Raw genomic sequence first — 25,719 nt, 5'->3', positions numbered from 1 at the left:
TCTTCTGCTCATCAAGCCTGCATTTATTTGATCAAAAATACAGAATATATATATTATTGTGGATATATTATTACAATTTAAAATAATTGGTTTTCAATTTCAATATACTTTAAAAAATAATTTATTCCTGTGATGCCATGCTGAATTTTCAGGATCATTACTCCAGTCTTCAGTGTCACATGTGACATCCAGTCTATCACATGATCCTTTAGAAATCATTCTAATATGATGATTTATTATGAGTGTCGGAAACAGTTCTGCTGCCTAATATATTTGATGAATAAAAGGTTAAAAAGAACTGCATTTATACAAAATAAAAAAATATTTTCTAATAATATAAATCTTCACTATCACTTTTTATCAATTTAACACATCCTTGCTGAATAAAAGTATTGATTTATTCCAAAAAAGAAAGAAAAAAAATTACTGACCAGTAGTGTATATTATTGTTACAAAAGATTTCTATTTTTAAAAAATGTGCTGCTTTTTTTTTTTTAACTTTTTATTCATCAAAGTATCCTAAAAAAGTATCACAGGTTATGAAAAAATATTAAGCCGCAGAACTGTTTCCAACTTTGATAATGAATCATCATATTAGAATGATTTCTAAAGGATCATGTGATAGACTGGAGTAACGATCCTGAAAATTCAGCTTTGCATCACAGAAATAAATGATAATTTAAAGTATAATAAATTGAAAACCAATTATTTTAAATTGTAATAATATATCACAATATTACATTTTTCTTCTGTATTTTTTATCAAATAAATGCAGGCTTGATAAGCAAAAGAAACTTCTTTCAAAAACATTAAAAATAGTAATGTGTCCAAACTTTTGGCCTGTACTGTATATATACACTCACCTAAAGGATTATTAGGAACACCATACTAATACTGTGTTTGACCCCCTTTCGCCTTCAGAACTGCCTTAATTCTACGTGGCATTGATTCAACAAGGTGCTGAAAGCATTCTTTAGAAATGTTGGCCCATATTGATAGGATAGCATCTTGCAGTTGATGGAGATTTGTGGGATGCACATCCAGGGCACGAAGCGAAATTGTCTCTGGACCAGACCACTGAGATTGATAATGCATATTATAAAAAAATAAGATGGCACCACAAGACGACGTTCACTTGCAGAGCAAATTTAGCATTTATATATTTAACTGGGTAGCAATTGTGAACAATCTTAATAGAGAATTCAACAATAATTTGGATTTCTTCACCACTACTACTAACCGGTTGGATGACGCATTAGTGATACTGAAAGCTGATTGGCCTTGATGGTTATATATGCGGAAAAGGGCCAATTTAATTAATTTATATGATGTCCGATTTATTCTCCCTTGTGCCTCTTTGCACACATTTTCCACGGGTTTTAATAATAAAACTGGTCTGAAAGAATGAATATCATATTAAAGAAAACGTCAACATTAAGTATCAAGGCGGCCGCACACCGGACGCGCAGCTCAGCGCCGCGCCGCGCCACGTCTAGGACAACTCTCACCTGAAAATCCGATAACATCAGCAATTTTCTGATTTCTGTAAATAAATATAAAACTAAATGTATATTGCAGCACAGGGTGAAGTCCGTATATACATTAACTACGATCTGAGACACATACATGTAAATTTAATATAAAACTATGTAAATGGCGCTCTGTGGCGCGGCAGGATTTTGAACACGGTCCTGAGCCGCCGCGGACAGACGCCGAAAGCCGCCGCCGGTGTGTGTACTCTCATAGAATATAATGTGTTCGAATTTAAAAGACGTGGAGCTGCGCGGCGCGCCGCCGACCCCCTTCAGAGTCGATGTGCGCGTGCATGCGTGATTCGAATTGTAGTTGCTATAGCGACTTGTGTTTTGAATTCAGAATTGTGCGAAACTTGAGACTTTGAAGCTGTTTTCTATATTTCTGAGAGGAGAATTATTCTAGAAGGACATCGGAGGATATATCCTTTATATAGAGTTACATTTTTGAAAGCGTCGTATCATTTCTGAGAATCCTTTATTTGATTGTTCTTTTCTTATTTTAAAAGGAGTTTGTTTGATATTTTTTTCAGGGGAGTATTTCTGAGGTGATTTCTATTGTATTGTATTGTGTTGTATTTTGTATTATTTTATTACAGTTTGGAGGAGGATATCCATAGCTCGCAATCACATGATGGGTGAAAGAGGAAGTGAGTGCTTTAATTTTTCATTTATGATGTATGGTGTGTTGTACAATGACTGACTGATCCCATTTGATCCCATTTATTTGATGCATGTGAAATAAACTTGAATTGAATTTGAGTAACTTAACTGAAGTAAAAATCTGTAATTGACTACAGACATTGATTATTGATTATTATTATTAAACTAACGTTATGTGATATGTGAAATATTCCATTCCATCCAAGTAAATGTCAATGCATTGTTTTATTATTGTTTGTAATACTTAGTACAGTACCTTATGCCTCTGAATCTATGCCTGCCTACCTAACGTTACCCACCCTCATATCAATATGAAATTTATTTCTAGAACACAGTTCCTGTAGTGAGATTGAATGTGAGATTGAATAAGTGCTCTCAATAACATCCACAATAGTTTCGGGCGGTTCCCTCATATAGTGCCCTATTTAAAGATTTTTGGCTTTTAGGATGAATATGTCAGCCACTTTTATAAGCTAGTGTGCTCCAAAACAATGACAAAATGAGCGTTTAGAAGACCAAACCCAACATTGAAAATGAAAATCAGATTGATGTCAGAATCCAACTACTTTCTACTCAAGGACCTTGACAGAAATGTAGTGGAGTAAAAAGTACGATACTTGTCTTTCAAATGTAGTGAAGTTAAAGTAAAATGTTTCCAGAAAAAATAGTCCTCAAGTAAAGTACAAGTACATGTACATTTAGTCATTTAGCAGACACTTTTGTCCAAAGCGACTTACAAATTAGGACTAAATTACTGTAAGCGAGTCATCGTGAAGAGGCAAAAACAACACAAGAAGTGCTCAAAATACTAAGTGCAGGAATTGTTCAGAGTAGCATAAACCCGATAAGCGAGGATTTAAAGGAAAAAGCATGGAACTGTGAATGAGAATGTTCTGGAGAGTGATTTTGTGGCTCTCTGTGATGGAACCACGAGACGTCGCTCGTTGACCGATCGTAGGCTTCTGGTAGGGATGTAGACTCGTAGCAGTGAGTGAAAGTAGGAGGGAGCTGAGCCTGTGATAGATCTGTAAGCAAGCGTCAATGCCTTGAAGTTGATGCGAGCAGCGAGAGGTAGCCAGTGCAGAGAGATCAACAAAGGAGTGACTTGGGCTTTTTTGGGCTCGTTGAAGACAAGACGAGCTGCAGCATTCTGAATCAATTGTAGAGGTTTAGTTGCACATGATGGAAGTTCAGCCAGAAGAGCATTGCAGTAGTCAAGCCTAGAGATGACCAGGGCCTGGATGAGAAGTTGTGTTGCATGCTCAGTTAGGAAAGGCCTGATCTTCCTGATGTTGTGCAGTGCAAACCTGCATGATCGAGCTGTCTTTGAAATGTGATCTGTAAAGGTCAGCTGGTCATCCAGTATTACTCCAAGATTTCTGACCGACCTTGATGGGGTGATTGATGAAGAATCTAGCTGGATAGTGAAGTCGTGTTGCAGAGATGGATTGGCAGGGAGGACGAGAAGCTCAGTCTTTGCCAGGTTGAGCTGCAGGTGATGTTCCTTCATCCATGTCGAGATGTCCGCCAGACAGCTTGAGATCCGTGCAGCTACTGTGGGATCATCTGGTTGAAATGAGAGGAAGAGCTGTGTGTCATCAGCATAGCAGTGGTAGGAGAATCGGGCTGATTTTGGGCCGATTTTCCCCCTTCCGACAATCCTAGCTATGTCCCGATTATCTTGATGGTTCAACAGATTATCTTATCAGATTTTCCCTTGGTGTGAGGTGTGTTAAGAGTGTCCGAACCTGCTCGGAAGAACGTCGGAGCCGCCCCGGTCGCGAATTGTAAATATTCAACATGTTTAATATTTACGATCAGAAATCCTGATGTGTGGGGGGAACTCCGAGGACAAACGCGCGCAAGTTCTGGAGATTATCACGTGAAACAAAACAATATCCAATCAGAAAGCGAGATGATGGAAGATACGGTCATTCTCACACACACACACACACACTTGCAGGAAGCTGAGTGTTAAGGGTTCAGTGAGGTTCTATAGAGGGATTAAATAACTTTTTCCAAAGAGACAATAAATCCAATAAAGAATAAATAAAGACAATAAAGAATGAATATATGTCTGTATAAAAGGTTATATATAATGGTGGGTACAATGTTTTTTATTCATGTGAATTTTCTGTGAAAATCATTCCAAACATTATCATCGCAATTTCTTCCTGCATATCATCCGCCATGCTTATTCTGAAGTCTCGCGAGATTTTGTGAGATTTCCTGTGTTCACAGTCGAGACTCTGGTTGAAAATCTGTTCGTGTGTGGTGTGCTGTCTTTGTCACATCATGGCACACCACACACTATAGGAGCAAAACGTCATTATATGATTGCTTAATTCATGATTATTATGATATTATGTCATTATATCATTGCTTAATTTGACGTCAGAGATGGGTCTAATAGTTGTTTTCATTTGTTTTTTCTTCATTTCAGAAAAAGCTCCAAAACGCCGTTTGCATAAGCTCTGGAAGGATACGAAGGCTGTTTTCAGCAGATCTTCCAGTAGTGCTGTGACTGTTGTGGAGCCTTTTATTCCTCCAGCAGATCCTGTTCCTGAACCATCATCACCACCTGCTCCTGATCACTCCGGCGTCAAGCCAAATAATGGTAAATCATTATTTCTCCATCATTATTTTAAACAGTATTATCTTGATTTCCACTCAAAATAAGGCTTGTTTTTACAGAATATTAAATGTATTTCTCCCATTATAAAATTATTTTCTCGACCAGCGCTGACATTTTTTAAATAAAACAATGGCTCTAGAAACAGACACTTTACTGACTATAAGTAACTTTTCAACTACATGTCAACTTATGTCAGCCACTTTTATAAGCTAGTGTGCTCCAAAACAATGACAAAATGTGCGTTTAGAAGACCAAACCCAACATTGAAAATGAAAATCAGATTGATGTCAGAATCCAACTTCTTTCTACTCAAGGACCTTGACAGAAATGTAGTGGAGTAAAAAGTACGATACTTGTCTTTCAAATGTAGTGAAGTTAAAGTAAAATGTTTCCAGAAAAAATAGTCCTCAAGTAAAGTACAAGTACATGTACATTTAGTCATTTAGCAGACACTTTTGTCCAAAGCGACTTACAAATTAGGACTAAATTACTGTAAGCGAGTCATCGTGAAGAGGCAAAAACAACGCAAGAAGTGCTCAAAATACTAAGTGCAGGAATTGTTCAGAGTAGCATAAACCCGATAAGCGAGGATTTAAAGGAAAAAGCATGGAACTGTGAATGAGAATGTTCTGGAAAGTGATTTTGTGGCTCTCTGTGATGGAACCACGAGACGTCGCTCGTTGACCGATCGTAGGCTTCTGGTAGGGATGTAGACTCGTAGCAGTGAGTGAAAGTAGGAGGGAGCTGAGCCTGTGATAGATCTGTAAGCAAGCGTCAATGCCTTGAAGTTGATGCGAGCAGCGAGAGGTAGCCAGTGCAGAGAGATCAACAAAGGAGTGACTTGGGCTTTTTTGGGCTCGTTGAAGACAAGACGAGCTGCAGCATTCTGAATCAATTGTAGAGGTTTAGTTGCACATGATGGAAGTTCAGCCAGAAGAGCATTGCAGTAGTCAAGCCTAGAGATGACCAGGGCCTGGATGAGAAGTTGTGTTGCATGCTCAGTTAGGAAAGGCCTGATCTTCCTGATGTTGTGCAGTGCAAACCTGCATGATCGAGCTGTCTTTGAAATGTGATCTGTGAAGGTCAGCTGGTCATCCAGTATTACTCCAAGATTTCTGACCGACCTTGATGGGGTGATTGATGAAGAATCTAGCTGGATAGTGAAGTCGTGTTGCAGAGATGGATTGGCAGGGAGGACGAGAAGCTCAGTCTTTGCCAGGTTGAGCTGCAGGTGATGTTCCTTCATCCATGTCGAGATGTCCGCCAGACAGCTTGAGATCCGTGCAGCTACTGTGGGATCATCTGGTTGAAATGAGAGGAAGAGCTGTGTGTCATCAGCATAGCAGTGGTAGGAGAATCGGGCTGATTTTGGGCCGATTTTCCCCCTTCCGACAATCCTAGCTATGTCCCGATTATCTTGATGGTTCAACAGATTATCTTATCAGATTTTCGCTTGGTGTGAGGTGTGTTAAGAAGAGTGTCCGAACCTGCTCGGAAGAACGTCGGAGCCGCCCCGGTCGCGAATTGTAAATATTCAACATGTTTAATATTTACGATCAGAAATCCTGATGTGTGGGGGGAACTCCGAGGACAAACGCGCGCAAGTCCTGGAGATTATCACGTGAAACAAAACAATATCCAATCAGAAAGCGAGATGATGGAAGATACGGTCATTCTCACACACACACACACTTGCAGGAAGCTGAGTGTTAAGGGTTCAGTGAGGTTCTACAGAGGGATTAAATAACTTTTTCCAAAGTGACAATAAATCCAATAAAGAATAAATAAAGACAATAAAGAACGAATATATTTCTGTATAAAAGGTTATATATAATGGTGGGTACAATGTTTTTTATTCATGTGAATTTTCTGTGAAAATCATTCCAAACATTATCATCTCAATTTCTTCCTGCATATCATCCGCCATGCTTATTCTGAAGTCTCGCGAGATTTTGTGAGATTTCCTGTGTTCACAGTCGAGACTCTGGTTGAAAATCTGTTCGTGTGTGGTGTGCTGTCTTTGTCACATCATGGCACACCACACACTATAGGAGCAAAACGTCATTATATGATTGCTTAATTCATGATTATTATGATATTATGTCATTATATCATTGCTTAATTTGACATCAGAGATGGGTCTAATAGTTGTTTTCATTTGTTTTTTCTTCATTTCAGAAAAAGCTCCAAAACGCCGTTTGCATAAGCTCTGGAAGGATACGAAGGCTGTTTTCAGCAGATCTTCCAGTAGTGCTGTGACTGTTGTGGAGCCTTTTATTCCTCCAGGAGATCCTGTTCCTGAACCATCATCACCACCTGCTCCTGATCACTCCGGCGTCAAGCCAAATAATGGTAAATCATTATTTCTCCATCATTATTTTAAACAGTATTATCTTGATTTCCACTCAAAATAAGGCTTGTTTTTACAGAATATTAAAATTATTTCCCCCATTATAAAATTATTTTCTCGACCAGCGCTGACATTTTTAAAATAAAACAATGGCTCTAGCAACAGACACTTTACTGACTATAAGTAACTTTTCAACTACATGTTAACTTATTCTAAGAGGGGCATCACAATAAAGAGTTTGCAGATATTAAGCAGAGACTCTGTTACACTATTAAGATTTTAATAGTAAAATGTAAGTTATATCATTATATCATTGCTTAATTTGACGTCAGAGATGGGTCTAATAGTTGTTTTCATTTGTTTTTTCTTCATTTCAGAAAAAGCTCCAAAACGCCGTTTGCATAAGCTCTGGAAGGATACGAAGGCTGTTTTCAGCAGCTCTTCCAGTAGTGCTGTGACTGTTGTGGAGCCTTTTATTCCTCCAGGAGATCCTGTTCCTGGACCATCATCACCACCTGCTCCAGATCACTCCGGCGTCAAGCCAAATAATGGTAAATCATTATTTCTCCATAATTATTTTAAACAGTATTATCTTGTTTTCCACTCAAAATAAGGCTTGTTTTTACAGAATATTAAAATGATTTCCACCATTATAATATTATTTTCTCGACCAGCGCTGACATTTTTAAAATAAAACAATGGATCTAGCAACAGACACTCTACTGACTATAAGTAACTTTTCAACTACATGTCAACTTATTCTAACCCTACCAGTCTACTAATACTCTACTAATACTTTAATGAGAGTTAGTAGACCTGTAAGTGCAATGTTACTTATAGACTTATATATGGAAGTAAAATAGTGCCAAATGTTTTTGAAACAAAAAAGCCTGTTGAATTGCACTGCTTGAAAAAAATAGGCATTGCATTAACCATGCTTGCATTTTAATTAGGGTTGGGTACCGAAACCCGGTTCCAATAGGGAACCGGTTCCGACGTAAACGGTAGTATCGAGACCGAATAAGAACGAAACTTTCGGTGCCTGATTTCGGTGCCTGACTTTTTTCACCGACCCCTATAAAACATCTCGCGGCACGAATGATCCAATAACAAAACATCTCCAGTTAACCAGCAGAGCATTTATTTAGTTCGTTTGTTAAATAAGAGACGATCTAGCGCTGAACTGTGTTTTTTAAATCAAGTGATCAAAGTGCTCGTTGCCGCTGCGATCAGTGGCGCGGATACAGTGTTTTCTCTTGTGGCACGCGCACACCGCACTTTCTTCACTCGGACGCGCGCTTCAATACGTTGCAGAGATCGATCTATTTATGAGGCGCCGTCTATATGAGTATGTGCGCGGAGAGTTTGTGTGTGCGTGCTCGCGTCTCAGATGAGTATGTGCGCAAGTTTGTGTGTGTGTGCTCGCGTCTCAGATGAGTATGTGCGCGAGTTTGTGTGTGTGTGTGTGTGTGTGTGTGCTCGCGTCTCAGATGAGTATGTGCGCGGAGAGTTTGTGTGTGTGTGTGTGCTCGCGTCTCAGATGAGTATGTGCGCGGAGAGTTTGTGTGTGTGCTCGCGTCTCAGATGAGTATGTGTGCGGAGAGTTCCGCGCATCTCGTGTGTGTAGAGTTTGCGTGTGTGTGTGTGTGCGTGAGCGACTTTAGATGTGACGTTGTGCATTTCATATAGTTGGAGCATTCAGCAGTATACATGTATGTGTGACTACTTAGTACTTAGTATGAATGGCTTGCTCTAACTTTTGCTGGTCTTCGTCAACAACACGCGCTTTTGCACCACCTGCTGGTGATATTGACTAACAGCAGATGGAGAGTATGCTCGGTAATCTACTGCTTTTCCTGCAGTTCCTGGATGTCAACGTAGTATTTTCTGTCGAATTTGAACCACTGAATTTGTGGAAGCGAATTTGCAAAGCGAAATAAAATGGACCAGAAATTGCCTGTTGAATATTTTAGGTTGTATTTTGAAACATTTTGAATATTTTGGAAGTGAAATATGAAAGGTGAATATGGATTATTGAATTTTGAATAATGAAAATGTGTTTGAAATGTTTTGATTTGAAATATTCACAGCTTAAATATTCAGCCATGCTGAATTTCAGCCCGTAAAAATGCAAGCCCTAAAAAATACAATGCATTAAAATTAGGGATGGGGCCGATCCGATCCAACCTGCAGAGATATCCGATATCCATGAGTCATGTCTGCGCTTTAACGTTGTCTGCTGAAATGACTCCAAAAGTGATGCAATGTTTGCAAAGCCGTAATTCAGAGCTCTTTGAATCTCCCTCGTGTCGTACAACACAACGAACGCAATCAAACATTTAAAAAAGCACCACGTTACTGTGCGTTCACACCAAACGCGAATAGCGCGTCAAATTCTCGTCTACCGCGTCTAGTTGGATGCTTGAATATTTTAATCCATTCGCGCGTCCAGAGAAAAATGTACGCGCATAAGATGAGGCAAAATCCGCTTGTCTGTTTGCAAGATGCTGATGTTGATCGAGCATTCATCGAGTTACCGCATCGGAGCGAGGATCACCCTTCAGATAGTGTGTGTGTAAGATGTTTACACTTGCACTTTTCTTATATTTCAAGACTCAAGTATTTGACATTTTGGGAATGTAATAAATATTGACATGACAATCAATTTGAAACCCTTACAGTTGCATTACGTTATTTGTTTTCAGAATGGGATTTTTCCTGTTAACAGGATTTCTTGTTTTTCTGACATCCTTTTCTGAACTTATACTTACCTCAAGTTGCCTTTTGGGACATACATGCATACATACGTACATATCATACTTGCCTGTTGAGAGAAGTTTATTTCAGCATCATATAAAATAAACAATAATGATAATAATAATATTAAAGCAAACACAGCTCTGGTATCGGAATAGTATCGGTATCGGCCGATATCCAAATTCTGGTATCGGGATCGGATCGGAAGTGAAAAAATGTGGATCGGTGCATCCCTAATTAAAATGCTTGCATGGTTAATGCAATGCATATTTTTACAAGTAGTGCAATTCAACAGGCTTTTTTGTTTCAAGAACATTTGGCATTATTTTACTTCCATACTTATAGAATGTCTTAAAGGGACCAAAATAAAGTGAAACCAAAGTAACAATGTGATGTGACCGCTAACATTGATAATTAATATGTGACCCTGGATCACAAAACCAGTCACATGTCGCACGGGTATATTTGTGGCAACAGCCAATAATACATTATATGGGTCAAAATGATCGATTTTTCTTTTATGCCAAAAATCATTAAGATATTAAATAAAGATCATGTTCCATGAAGATATTTAGTAAATTTCCTACCGTAAATATATAAAACATTTATTTTAGTGAGTGAATGCAGCACAATCGCCAACATAAGTGTAGAACTTTAAAGGCGATTTTCTCAATGTTTCATTTTTTTTGCACCTTCAGATTCCAGATTTTCAAGTAGTTGTATCTCTGCCAAATATAGTCCTATCCTAACAAACCATACATCAATGGAAAGCTTATTTATACAGCTTTCAGATAATATATAAATCTCAATTTCAGAAATTGACCCATGTGACTGGTTTTGTGGTCCAGGGTCACATATTATAAAAAAACAAACCAAAAAAAAACTGTTTTTGATGTCTGAACTGTTCCATCCTCAGGCCAACAGGGTTTGTCCAGGTATGACAGCCTCGAATGGTTTCTGTGTCCTCCGCTGCCGGGTCAAGTTCCTGTCGAGCCAACAGAGACATCAACTGGCCGAACTGCTCAGGGTGCCGTGGAGGCTTCTCCCGTGAGCAAGAGCTCAACAGGTGAGACTGAAATAAGGCTGGGCAGTGCAAAGTCTACAGATAGAGATTTTGCTATTTCATGCATAACTGAGTCAAGTTTTTAACACGTCTAGCAAACTAATAATTGTCTCATTTAATAATTGTCAAAAAAATTGTAATTGACCAATTGGCCTACCTACCCACCCTCATATCAATACGAAATGTATTTCTAGAACACAGTTCCTGTAGTGAGATTGAATGTGAGATTGAATAAGTGCTCTCAATAACGTCCACAATAGTTTCGGGCTGTTCCCTCAAATAGTGCCCTATTTAAAGATTTTTGGCTTTTAGGATGAATATGTCAGCCACTTTTATAAGCTAGTGTGCTCCAAAACAATGACAAAATGTGCGTTTAGAAGACCAAACCCAACATTGAAAATGAAAATCAGATTGATGTCAGAATCCAACTACTTTCTACTCAAGGACCTTGACAGAAATGTAGTGGAGTAAAAAGTACGATACTTGTCTTTCAAATGTAGTGAAGTTAAAGTAAAATGTTTCCAGAAAAAATTGTACTCAAGTAAAGTACAGATACTCAAAAAGTGTACTTAAGTACTATTTTCAATGGCTGATTTGTCAACTAAACCAACTAAAGTAGCGATAACACTTTATTTTGATGGTCCCTTTTGAACATTCTGTCGACTATAAGTAACTTTGCAACTACATGTCGACTAACTCTCATTAGAGTATATCAGTAGACTCTCTGCTTAATATCTGCAAACTCTTTATTGTGATGCTCCACCAACAGACACTCTACTGACAATAAGTAACTTGTCAATTTATTCTAACCCTACCAGTCTACTAATACTCTACTAATACTTTACTTTAATGAGAGTTAGTAGACATGTACATTTAGTCATTTAGCAGACGCTTTTGTCCAAAGCGACTTACAAATTAGGACTAAATTACTGTAAGCGAGTCATCGTGAAGAGGCAAAAACAACGCAAGAAGTGCTCAAAATACTAAGTGCAGGAATTGTTCAGAGTAGCATAAACCCGATAAGCGAGGATTTAAAGGAAAAGGAAAAAGCATGGAACTGTGAATGAGAATGTTCTGGAAAGTGATTTTGTGGCTCTCTGTGATGGAACCACGAGACGTCGCTCGTTGACCGATCGTAGGCTTCTGGTAGGGATGTAGACTCGTAGCAGTGAGTGAAAGTAGGAGGGAGCTGAGCCTGTGATAGATCTGTAAGCAAGCGTCAATGCCTTGAAGTTGATGCGAGCAGCGAGAGGTAGCCAGTGCAGAGAGATCAACAGAGGAGTGACTTGGGCTTTTTTGGGCTCGTTGAAGACAAGACGAGCTGCAGCATTCTGGATCAATTGTAGAGGTTTAGTTGCACATGATGGAAGTTCAGCCAGAAGAGCATTGCAGTAGTCAAGCCTAGAGATGACCAGGGCCTGGATGAGAAGTTGTGTTGCATGCTCAGTTAGGAAAGGCCTGATCTTCCTGATGTTGTGCAGTGCAAACCTGCATGATCGAGCTGTCTTTGAAATGTGATCTGTAAAGGTCAGCTGGTCATCCAGTATTACTCCAAGATTTCTGACCGACCTTGATGGGGTGATTGATGAAGAATCTAGCTGGATAGTGAAGTCGTGTTGCAGAGATGGATTGGCAGGGAGGACGAGAAGCTCAGTCTTTGCCAGGTTGAGCTGCAGGTGATGTTCCTTCATCCATGTTGAGATGTCCGCCAGACAGCTTGAGATCCGTGCAGCTACTGTGGGATCATCTGGTTGAAATGAGAGGAAGAGCTGTGTGTCATCAGCATAGCAGTGGTAGGAGAATCGGGCTGATTTTGGGCCGATTTTCCCCCTTCCGACAATCCTAGCTATGTCCCGATTATCTTGATGGTTCAACAGATTATCTTATCAGATTTTCCCTTGGTGTGAGGTGTGTTAAGAGTGTCCGAACCTGCTCGGAAGAACGTCGGAGCCGCCCCGGTCGCGAATTGTAAATATTCAACATGTTTAATATTTACGATCAGAAATCCTGATGTGTGGGGGGAACTCCGAGGACAAACGCGCGCAAGTTCTGGAGATTATCACGTGAAACAAAACAATATCCAATCAGAAAGCGAGAGGATGGAAGATACGGTCATTCTCACACACACACACTTGCAGGAAGCTGAGTGTTAAGGGTTCAGTGAGGTTCTACAGAGGGATTAAATAACTTTTTCCAAAGTGACAATAAATCCAATAAAGAATAAATAAAGACAATAAAGAATGAATATATGTCTGTATAAAAGGTTATATATAATGGTGGGTACAATGTTTTTTATTCATGTGAATTTTCTGTGAAAATCATTCCAAACATTATCATCGCAATTTCTTCCTGCATATCATCCGCCATGCTTATTCTGAAGTCTCGCGAGATTTTGTGAGATTTCCTGTGTTCACAGTCGAGACTCTGGTTGAAAATCTGTTCGTGTGTGGTGTGCTGTCTTTGTCACATCATGGCACACCACACACTATAGGAGCAAAACGTCATTATATGATTGCTTAATTCATGATTATTATGATATTATGTCATTATATCATTGCTTAATTTGACGTCAGAGATGGGTCTAATAGTTGTTTTCATTTGTTTTTTCTTCATTTCAGAAAAAGCTCCAAAATGCCGTTTGCATAAGCTCTGGAAGGATACGAAGGCTGTTTTCAGCAGATCTTCCAGTAGTGCTGTGACTGTTGTGGAGCCTTTTATTCCTCCAGCAGATCCTGTTCCTGAACCATCATCACCACCTGCTCCTGATCACTCCGGCGTCAAGCCAAATAATGGTAAATCATTATTTCTCCATCATTATTTTAAACAGTATTATCTTGTTTTCCACTCAAAATAAGGCTTGTTTTTACAGAATATTAAAATTATTTCCCCCATTATAATATTATTTTCTCGACCAGCGCTGACATTTTTAAAATAAAACAATGGCTCTAGCAACAGACACTTTACTGACTATAAGTAACTTTTCAACTACATGTCAACTTATTCTAACCCTACCAGTCTACTAATACTCTAGGTAGACATGTAGGTGCAATGTTTCTTATAGACTTATAGAATGTCTTAAAGGGACCAAAATAAAGTGAAACCAAAGTAACAATTTGATGTGACCACTGACATTGATAATTAATATTATAAAAAAATAAATAAATCAAAAACAGTTTTTGATGTCTGAAATGTTCCATTGAACTGTTTCCACAGATTCCTCTCCGGGCATCACATCATCCTCAGCTTGTTCCCTCCCTGAGGCCCATGTCGAGAGAGGAAGTAGAGAGTCGTTGAATCTGTGCAGCCGAGGCTCGGACAGCGTCGAGGGGAGCTGGAGTGGCGATGGATCGGAGAGCCCAAACGAAAAGGGTTTGTCCTGGTCCGACAGCCTCGAACGGTTTCTGTGTCCTCCGCTGCCGGGTCAAGTTCCTGTCGAGCCAACAGAGACATCAACTGGCCGAACTGCTCAGGGTGCCGTGGAGGCTTCTCCAGTGAACAAGAGCGCAACAGGTGAGACTGAAATAAGGCTGGGCATGGCAAAGTCTACAGATAGAGATTTTGCTATTTCATGCATAACTGAGTCAAGTTTTTAACACGTCCGATCACATTTACTGTTGCTCGACCAGCACTGATATTTTTAAAATAAAACAATGGATCTAGCAAGCTAATAATTGTCTCATGTTTTTCTGTTTGTTTTTCAGAGTCCTTTAAGTCTCTCTATAACGTGGAACAGTTAATTGGATCCGGAGGATATGGCAGCGTGTTCCTGGGAACACGCAACTTTGATGGCAAAAAGGTCAATCTTACTGAATTGTACAAACATTTTGCTCTTGCATGCATCAAAACACATTTAAAACAATTTACAAATGGTTTAATACTTAATACAAGGCCAGGTGCTTGAATACTGTTACTGTTATTGAAACTGTTTTTTTTTTTTTTGCAGGTTGCCATCAAGCGGATACGCAAGATTAACAACAATCGTTATCTTAATATTGTAAGTTGGCCAAAACCTGAATGTGTATTGAGTTGTTTAAGTGCAGATTACTGTAGTTAAAGGGATACTTCAGGATTTAGCATTAAGCTTTGTATTAGTAGAAAAACTGTAGTATTTTTGAATTACCGTGCTTTCCACCCTCATATCCCCCTGAGATGAGAGATTTATGTATTTTTTGTCTGGAAAAAATCCTCCGATGACGCAAAAATCGTCATTTTGCGTCATCTGAGGATTTTTTGGCCAGAGGCTAAAGACTACAGCCAGTAGGAGGGGCTGTCCCGCATGTTCTCAACCCGCCCATAGAGGGTGGGATCTCACTCACAGAATGTACACAGTGTCAGCTGTCTTTCTTTGGAAGCTAAGCTAACAGGCTCTTGTTCTGTGGAGAAAGCTGAGTAGTAGGAGGAGAAAGCTGATTAGTAGGGGTTACCATCCTCTTTTTCCCGGACATGTCCGGCCGTTGAGATCGTCCAAAATGTCCGGGATTCGGCTTTTGCTTTCTACAGTCGCCATTCATTGTTTACATGCACACCTTTTGTTTCAATCTAACTGAATTCATTCCGATTGGTGAATCTGAATGTAGTGTTTACATGAACGCTAAACAAGTGATCGGTTGATGTGCGTTTTAACATTGCTAAGAAAATTCCCGCTCCTCCATGAGAGATGCGAGACCTGTGTGTCTCAGTAATCACGCCACCGGCCTCGCGCCGTTCTCCCGCGCCCCTCAGCCTCCTCCTGCTCGCCACAGTAAACATAATGAATGGCGACTGTAGAACGCAAAAGCCGAATCGCGGACATTGTGGGCGATCTAGAAATCCCGGGCAAACTCGTCAGAGTCTCACTAGTAGCATAGCCTTGTTGTTTTCAACTGCGCTCTCTTACCGGTAGGCGTGGCTTGGGAGTGGCCTCCTAGGGCAGCGAAGCAAGTGCATTCTGGGAGTTGTTGTCTTTCATCCACATAAGCCAAAAATACATTTTCTGGCTTTTCTCAGTCTAGAAAGCTCCAAATTCAAAAATAATTTCACATTTCTTCTACATAAATGACCTATTTTAAATACACATTCATCTTTCCAGAGGTGAAGTATCCCTTTAATACACCTGAAGGAAGCATTAGGTATAAATGTGATCAACAAATAAGCCTAGAGGCACCAAATAACTTTGAGTTGAAAAGGCTCTTTTGAACGCATCTAAAAAGATCAAAGAATAGTACATTTCAAAATGATGTTTTCTTCAGATTTTTTACCCAGCTAACCTTCTGTCTGCTTCTTCTCTCTAGCCTGGGAATCCCGAACCTCTCATTACAGAAGTGGCGCTGCTGTTGCTGATGATGCGAGAACACATAAGCCCCTATGTCATACAACTGTATGAGTGGTTTGAACATCCTAGATCATTCACTCTGGTTATGGAGTATCCGGAGGGCTACAGGACCTTGTATGACGTGATCACTAGTCAAGCTCCGAATGAAATTTTTTCATGGTTCGTCATGAGACAGGCTGTGCAGGCAGTGCGACACTGCATCTGTTGTGGTGTTTTCCATAGTGACATTCATCCGAAGAATTTCCTGATACAGAAAGACACGAAAAAACTCAAGCTGATAGATTTTGGCTGCGGTCAGCTAATTAGTAGTGAAGGCTGCGAGAGCAACGCATACAAGGGTGAGCATTTTGGGAGATTGGAAACCTGAAGGTAGTGACTTACTAATTATTTGATGATGCTTTAAAAAAAAAAGCTCAACAATGTGCAAATGTCTTTCTTACAGGAATTTGGGGATACACCCCACCTGAAGTCGCTACAGAACCTCGATTCCACGTCATCCCAGCAAATGTCTGGTCTCTAGGAGTGTTGCTGTACGAGTTATCGAACGAATGTCTTCCTTTTGATGATGCTAGGGAAATAATAGAAGCCGAAGTTTCATTTATAAACCCCCGCGTATCCGAACGTGAGTGAATAATGATGATAACATTGATAAACACACACATAAAGCAAACGATTTGTACAGAAAGTTAAAGGTTGTAGTGTGTCAGAAGTTTCATATATAGCTCAACGTACAGCGAGAGCATCGCTGTTTTCAAAAATGCCAGGTCATATGGTCATGACTAACCAGCTTATTAAAATGTGTACAGCCTGCGTGGATCTGGTTAGACAGTGTCTAGCCCGGAATCCAGCTGAACGCCCCTGCTTTGAGCAGATGATACAACATCCATGGTCTAGTGTGGCGATGTTGGAGAGATTACACGGGGAGTTGTATGGGTGACGAAATGTAACAGGCAGAGTAAGATTATTATCTTTTGTCTTAAATTCTGGATTATTTGTAGTGAGATTTTCAAATTTGTGTTCATTGTAATGTTCTTGTTATAGTCAAATCACCTTCATTTATATAGCTGAATAGTAGTAGAATAAACAGTAGTTTATTAGGAACAGAAGCACGGAACCATCAGATGTATAATTGAGTTGATATTGGCAATGTGGAATTGATTGAAGAACTTTCAAGAAGAACTGTCTTTTGCAGACGGAGTTAGACCAGGCTGGAGAACGGAAGATGAAGGAGATCAGCGGTGATGGCAGATGGTACACAGGAACATAGACTGAAGATGAGTATCGCAGGTAAGTAGAACAGGTAAGTCTTGGGAGTGAGTCTTCCATGTCTTGGTATTTCTGTCAGGACCACTATCGTCATATATGATTGACAGTTAGCATACAATTTGGATTGGCGGTATGGTTCCGTTCTGGGCGAGAACTCCCTGCGCATCCATGCAGCCTAGCATGGATAAGAGCAGGGAGAGCAGCAATAACCCCCCTTGGGGTAAACAGAACAGAACCAACATGAATGTATTGCAGATATCATTAATTCAAGATTTTAAAGTACGACATAATTCGAGAATTTATTCTGATTCGAAGGGAATCAGAATGCCAAATCCTGACTGACGAGAGGAGCTGGGGATGGAGGAGGGTAATTAGCTCCTGAGAAACGCGATAGTTGCTGATAATACTGAAGCAGCTTATATATGTATACGGTGATAGGCGTCGTATTCCTATAGGTAGATGTGGATCAGCTGATAGTCAGCTGATGCGAGCTTGACTAACGTGACCTACCAGAACTAACGCTATGCTTGATTTCTGTCAGGACCACTATCGTCATATATGATTGACAATTAGCATACAATTTGGATTGGCGGTATGGTTCCGTTCTGGGCGAGAACTCCCTGCGCATCCATGCAGCCTAGCATGGATAAGAGCAGGGAGAGCAGCAATAACCCCCCAAAACACAACCATATGCCACTATCCCCCAAAACCAACTGACAGCGCAATCTGGATGCTTTATAGTTACGTGAGTGAGCCAGGGCAACAAGCATGTTGCCAATACCTGAAAAGCTTGAGCAACAGCATGTTACCAACAATACCGGAAAGTAGGGGTGTAACGATTCGTTTTAACAACGATTCGATTCGATTCGCGATTCATGGTTGTCGATACGATTCAAGGACGATATTGGTTCATTTAGAACGATACGATCCGAAACGATTCAGTGACTTGAAATCGATTCAGTGACTTTTCAGCCAAAAATTCTTGTAAGGGAATCAGGTATCAATTAATTATGGATATAAACAAACAAGTAAACAACAATTAATGTCAAATGCATTCACATTTTATTTAATAAGTAGGACTGAAAGATTATGACAAAAATGATAATTGTCAATTATTCCCTTGAATTTGTAATTGTGATTATTAATTACGATTATCACAACATTGAATGATGTTTTGAATAGTTTGGCCATGGGACCCACATTTCCCCATGGTCATCAAGCCGCGACCCACCTTTTTAGGAATTATATAAGCCTATTATAATACATTTGTTTACACAAAAATTGTTGACACACAAGTTCTGTCCCCCTTTACTTAACATACAAAAAAAAAAAAAATTGTTAGAATATGACAAAAACTAGGGGTGTAACGATTCATCAACTACATCGATGTATCGATTTATATTCCTACGATCCAACTGGATCGATCTGTGCTCGGCAAGTTGGCCTTCCGGACGACATATATCGATCTAATATCGTTTTAAAAGGTAATGAATCGATTGTATCGATACTAGGAAACAGCGCATTGGATTTAAGCACGTTAGACTTTATATGGATGTTTTTTCTTTGCACATTTAATGATAAAGGCGTTAAACGTGACTTGATTCAGTCTGCCTATCTGTGTCGTCGTCGCCATGCGTGACGCGGCAGCAGCAGCGCGACAACAGTCAAGCAGCGCAAAGTCTCTCACCTCAGAAAAACGGACTTCCCTGTCCTCTCAGCCGCTATAGGCTACTGCAGGAGCGCGCACTCTTGCACGCGCAAATGCGGCGGAGCGCGCTGTATCACTTCACTAAAGTCATACGAGAATGCAACGTCGTAAATTAGTAAGTTAAGAAATAAAAGTAAAATACCAATAAATTACGTTATTGGTACGCCATGTGTGTTGCTATTTATCAGGAGCAGTTTCCATGTTTCTTTACCAGTGCTTCTAAGTATTGTGTATCACCATGGTAGCCTAATTGTTGTTTGTTTCCATAACAAAATGACTTACTGGTTATTTTGTATATTTTTATATGACTGTGGTGGCTCATACCAAGATTGTATTAACAAAAACTAGTTTGGGACTGCTATTTAATAGCTTAACCTCGCAGTGCCTAGTACTGTCTATCAGTATTTGTCATATTCTTAAATTTTTTTTGTTAAGTAAAGGGGGACAGAACTTGTGTGTCAACAATTTTTGTGTAAACAAATGTATTATAATAGGCTTATATAATTCCTAAAAAGGTGGGTCGTGGCTTGATGACCATGGGGAAATGTGGGTCCCATGGCCAAACTATTCAAAACATCATTCAATGTTGTGATAATCGTAATTAATAATCACAATTACAATTTCAAGGGAATAATCAACAATTATCATTTTTGCCATAATCGTTCAGTCCTACCTATTAAAATAAAATGTGAATGCATTTTACATTAATTTGTGTTTTACTTGTTTGTTTATATCCATAATTAATTGATACCTGATTCACTTACAATAATTTTTGGCTAAAAAGTCACTGAATCGATTTCAAGTCACTGAATCGTTTCGGATCGTATCGTTCTAAATGAACCAATATCGTCCTTGAATCGTATCGACAACCATGAATCGTGAATCGAATCGAATCGTTGTTAAAACGAATCGTTACACCCCTAATACTGATAAACAGTAGGCACTTTTTTTTTGTTAATACAATCTTGGTATGAGCCACCACAGTCATATAAAAATATACAAAATAACCAGTAAGTGGCATTTTGTTATGGAAACAAACAATTAGGCTACCATGGTGATACACAATTAGAAGAACTGGTAAAGAAACATGAAACTGCTCCTGATAAATAGCAACACACATGACGTACCAATAACGTAATTTATTGGTATTTTACTTTTATTTCTTAACTTACTAATTTACGACGTTGCATGCTCGTATGTCTTTTGCACTTTAGTGAAGTGATACAGCACGCTCCGCCGCATTTGCGCGTGCAAGAGTGCGCGCTACTGCAGTGTAGCGGCTGAGAGAACAGGGAAGTCCGTTATATTGTTTGTATAAGTTTTATCTGTGTCTGGCACAAGTTAGGATGATGATGAGCAGGTTGGTGAGGAAAGTGAAGACGAGCACACGGACGTCTCCCAGGGTGTAAGCATAGACTGCAGCATTTGGACAGACCGCTCCCGTCTTCAGTGCTTAATTTGTTTGTTCTTGTTTAAGGCTCTGTAGTTGACATGTTCTTTTAACTGCTGCTATTTTAATTTCTGCTATTTCTCCTCTTACTCATTCCACTTCTTCTTTCTTTTTCATAGTCTCTGCCAGTATATCAGTTTTGTTCTTACGCACTGTATCTATTGTCTGTATTGTAACATATTGTGTATATACTTTATTTTTATTTTTTTAAAGTTGTCCCCCGAAGAGGGGGGGTGGTGGCGGGTCCAAAAAAAAAAAGTTTTGTTCTTGTTTAAAGGAACACTCCACCGTTTTTTGAAATAGGACTTATTCACTTTCTTTCCTACATTTAGATAGGTGGGCAAATGCATTTTTGTCTCAGTGCATGCATTGTTTTAGTTTGACAGGGCCGGCGCTAGCTTAGCTTAGCACAATGAATGGAATCCTTTGTTGCCAGCTAGCATGTCCTGAGTAAAAGTGATATAAAATTTTTTTTAAAACCCACCTAATTACTTCTTGTGGCCTGCGTATTCACAACAAGTACAAATAGTGATGCAGATTAACACTAGGCGATTTCCTTGGCAGATATTGACTTGTATATTAAGGACTATATTAGGGGGAAGCACAGGCGAAGCACTGCTACTTGGGCGTGATATCTCTGCGCCCAAGTAGCAGTGCTTCACCTGTGCTTCCCCCTAATATAGTCCCAAGTCAATATCTGCATAGGAAATCGTCTAGTGTTAATCTGCATCGCTATTTGTACTTGTTGTGAATACGCAGGCCACAAGAAGTAATTAGGTGGGTTTTTTAAATTTTTTATATCACTTTTACTCAGGACATGCTAGCTGGCAACAAAGGATTCCATTCATTATGCTAAGCTAAGCTAGCGCCGACCCTGTCAAACTAAAACAATGCATGCACTGAGACAAAAATGCATTTGCCCACCTACCTAAATGTAGGAAAGAAGGTGAATAAGCCCTATTTCAAAAAACGGTGGAGTGTTCCTTTAAGGCTCTGTAGTTGACATGTTCTTTTAACTGCTGCTATTTTAATTTCTCCTCTTACTCATTCCACTTCTTCTTTCTTTTTCATAGTCTCTGCCAGTATATCAGTTTTGTTCTTACGCACTGTATCTATTGTCTGTATTGTAACATATTGTGTATATACTTTAATTTATCTTTTTTTAAAGTTGTCCCCCGAAGAGGGGGGGTGGTGGTGGGTCCAAAAAAAAAAAAGTTTTGTTCTTGTTTAAAGGAACACTCCACCGTTTTTTTAAATAGGACTTATTCACTTTCTTTCCTACATTTAGATAGGTGGGCAAATGCATTTTTGTCTCAGTGCATGCATTGTTTTAGTTTGACAGGGTCGGCGCTAGCTTAGCTTAGCACAATGAATGGAATCCTTTGTTGCCAGCTAGCATGTCCTGAGTAAAAGTGATATAAAAAATTAAAAAAAAACCACCTAATTACTTCTTGTGGCCTGCGTATTCACAACAAGTACAAATAGTGATGCAGATTAACACTAGGCGATTTCCTAGGCAGATATTGACTTGTATATTAAGGACTATATTAGGGGGAAGCACAGGCGAAGCACTGCTACTTGGGCGTGATATCTCTGCGCCCAAGTAGCAGTGCTTCACCTGTGCTTCCCCCTAATATAGTCCCAAGTCAATATGTGCATAGGAAATCGTTTAGTGTTAATCTGCATCGCTATTTGTACTTGTTGTGAATACGCAGGCCACAAGAAGTAATTAGGTGGGTTTTTTAAATTTTTTATATCACTTTTACTCAGGACATGCTAGCTGGCAACAAAGGAATCCATTCATTATGCTAAGCTAAGCTAGCGCCGACCCTGTCAAACTAAAACAATGCATGCACTGAGACAAAAATGCATTTGCCCACCTACCTAAATGTAGGAAAGAAGGTGAATAAGCCCTATTTCAAAAAACGGTGGAGTGTTCCTTTAAGGCTCTGTAGTTGACATGTTCTTTTAACTGCTGCTATTTTAATTTCTCCTCTTACTCATTCCACTTCTTCTTTCTTTTTCATAGTCTCTGCCAGTATATCAGTTTTGTTCTTACGCACTGTATCTATTGTCTGTATTGTAACATATTGTGTATATACTTTAATTTATCTTTTTTTAAAGTTGTCCCCCGAAGAGGGGGGGTGGTGGTGGGTCCAAAAAAAAAAAAGTTTTGTTCTTGTTTAAAGGAACACTCCACCGTTTTTTGAAATAGGACTTATTCACTTTCTTTCCTACATTTAGATAGGTGGGCAAATGCATTTTTGTCTCAGTGCATGCATTGTTTTAGTTTGACAGGGCCGGCGCTAGCTTAGCTTAGCACAATGAATGGAATCCTTTGTTGCCAGCTAGCATGTCCTGAGTAAAAGTGATATAAATTTTTTTTAAAAACCCACCTAATTACTTCTTGTGGCCTGCGTATTCACAACAAGTACAAATAGTGATGCAGATTAACACTAGGCGATTTCCTTGGCAGATATTGACTTGTATATTAAGGACTATATTAGGGGGAAGCACAGGCGAAGCACTGCTACTTGGGCGTGATATCTCTGCGCCCAAGTAGCAGTGCTTCACCTGTGCTTCCCCCTAATATAGTCCCAAGTCAATATCTGCATAGGAAATCGTCTAGTGTTAATCTGCATCGCTATTTGTACTTGTTGTGAATACGCAGGCCACAAGAAGTAATTAGGTGGGTTTTTTAAATTTTTTATATCACTTTTACTCAGGACATGCTAGCTGGCAACAAAGGATTCCATTCATTATGCTAAGCTAAGCTAGCGCCGACCCTGTCAAACTAAAACAATGCATGCACTGAGACAAAAATGCATTTGCCCACCTACCTAAATGTAGGAAAGAAGGTGAATAAGCCCTATTTCAAAAAACGGTGGAGTGTTCCTTTAAGGCTCTGTAGTTGACATGTTCTTTTAACTGCTGCTATTTTAATTTCTCCTCTTACTCATTCCACTTCTTCTTTCTTTTTCATAGTCTCTGCCAGTATATCAGTTTTGTTCTTACGCACTGTATCTATTGTCTGTATTGTAACATATTGTGTATATACTTTAATTTATCTTTTTTTAAAGTTGTCCCCCGAAGAGGGGGGGTGGTGGTGGGTCCAAAAAAAAAAAAGTTTTGTTCTTGTTTAAAGGAACACTCCACCGTTTTTTTAAATAGGACTTATTCACTTTCTTTCCTACATTTAGATAGGTGGGCAAATGCATTTTTGTCTCAGTGCATGCATTGTTTTAGTTTGACAGGGTCGGCGCTAGCTTAGCTTAGCACAATGAATGGAATCCTTTGTTGCCAGCTAGCATGTCCTGAGTAAAAGTGATATAAATTTTTTTTAAAAACCCACCTAATTACTTCTTGTGGCCTGCGTATTCACAACAAGTACAAATAGTGATGCAGATTAACACTAGGCGATTTCCTAGGCAGATATTGACTTGTATATTAAGGACTATATTAGGGGGAAGCACAGGCGAAGCACTGCTACTTGGGCGTGATATCTCTGCGCCCAAGTAGCAGTGCTTCACCTGTGCTTCCCCCTAATATAGTCCCAAGTCAATATCTGCATAGGAAATCGTCTAGTGTTAATCTGCATCGCTATTTGTACTTGTTGTGAATACGCAGGCCACAAGAAGTAATTAGGTGGGTTTTTTAAATTTTTTATATCACTTTTACTCAGGACATGCTAGCTGGCAACAAAGGATTCCATTCATTATGCTAAGCTAAGCTAGCGCCGACCCTGTCAAACTAAAACAATGCATGCACTGAGACAAAAATGCATTTGCCCACCTACCTAAATGTAGGAAAGAAGGTGAATAAGCCCTATTTCAAAAAACGGTGGAGTGTTCCTTTAAGGCTCTGTAGTTGACATGTTCTTTTAACTGCTGCTATTTTAATTTCTCCTCTTACTCATTCCACTTCTTCTTTCTTTTTCATAGTCTCTGCCAGTATATCAGTTTTGTTCTTACGCACTGTATCTATTGTCTGTATTGTAACATATTGTGTATATACTTTAATTTATCTTTTTTTAAAGTTGTCCCCCGAAGAGGGGGGGTGGTGGTGGGTCCAAAAAAAAAAAAGTTTTGTTCTTGTTTAAAGGAACACTCCACCGTTTTTTTAAATAGGACTTATTCACTTTCTTTCCTACATTTAGATATATGTGGGCAAATGCATTTTTGTCTCAGTGCATGCATTGTTTTAGTTTGACAGGGTCGGCGCTAGCTTAGCTTAGCACAATGAATGGAATCCTTTGTTGCCAGCTAGCATGTCCTGAGTAAAAGTGATATAAAATTTTTTAAAAAACCCACCTAATTACTTCTTGTGGCCTGCGTATTCACAACAAGTACAAATAGTGATGCAGATTAACACTAGGCGATTTCCTAGGCAGATATTGACTTGTATATTAAGGACTATATTAGGGGGAAGCACAGGCGAAGCACTGCTACTTGGGCGTGATATCTCTGCGCCCAAGTAGCAGTGCTTCACCTGTGCTTCCCCCTAATATAGTCCCAAGTCAATATGTGCATAGGAAATCGTTTAGTGTTAATCTGCATCGCTATTTGTACTTGTTGTGAATACGCAGGCCACAAGAAGTAATTAGGTGGGTTTTTAAAATTTTTTATATCACTTTTACTCAGGACATGCTAGCTGGCAACAAAGGATTCCATTCATTATGCTAAGCTAAGCTAGCGCCGGCCCTGTCAAACTAAAACAATGCATGCACTGAGACAAAAATGCATTTGCCCACCTACCTAAATGTAGGAAAGAAGGTGAATAAGCCCTATTTCAAAAAACGGTGGAGTGTTCCTTTAAGGCTCTGTAGTTGACATGTTCTTTTAACTGCTGCTATTTTAATTTCTCCTCTTACTCATTCCACTTCTTCTTTCTTTTTCATAGTCTCTGCCAGTATATCAGTTTTGTTCTTACGCACTGTATCTATTGTCTGTATTGTAACATATTGTGTATATACTTTAATTTATCT

At 39.3% G+C, this 25,719-nt stretch overlaps 1 protein-coding gene across 4 annotated transcripts; it reads left to right on the top strand.

The window, feature by feature from the left end:
* Positions 1-38: 38 nt before the first annotated feature.
* On the top strand, positions 39-20,212 carry LOC309482017 (uncharacterized protein). 4 transcript variants are annotated; one of them, XM_082147190.1, is made up of 13 exons: positions 39-2,182; positions 4,639-4,812; positions 7,009-7,182; positions 7,558-7,731; positions 10,854-11,003; positions 13,619-13,792; positions 14,214-14,510; positions 14,702-14,796; positions 14,944-14,994; positions 16,271-16,649; positions 16,754-16,933; positions 17,118-17,266; positions 17,504-20,212. In XM_082147190.1, exons 1-12 carry the CDS (start codon positions 2,164-2,166, stop codon positions 17,246-17,248), a joined length of 1,998 nt encoding a protein of 665 aa, XP_082003316.1. In that variant the 5' UTR covers positions 39-2,163; the 3' UTR covers positions 17,249-17,266; positions 17,504-20,212. The 4 variants fall into 4 exon arrangements, with proteins under 4 accessions (XP_082003316.1, XP_082003315.1, XP_082003318.1 ...); XM_082147189.1 differs by lacking the exon at positions 39-2,182 and having other exon boundaries at positions 3,050-4,812; XM_082147192.1 differs by lacking the exons at positions 39-2,182; positions 7,558-7,731 and having other exon boundaries at positions 3,050-4,812.
* Positions 20,213-25,719: the final 5,507 nt, after the last annotated feature.

The sequence above is a fragment of the Leuciscus leuciscus genome (assembly GCF_965113295.1).
Source record: "Leuciscus leuciscus genome assembly, chromosome: 19".
Lineage (NCBI taxonomy): Eukaryota > Metazoa > Chordata > Actinopteri > Cypriniformes > Leuciscidae > Leuciscus > Leuciscus leuciscus.
This window is presented reverse-complemented; position numbering and strand designations above follow the sequence as displayed.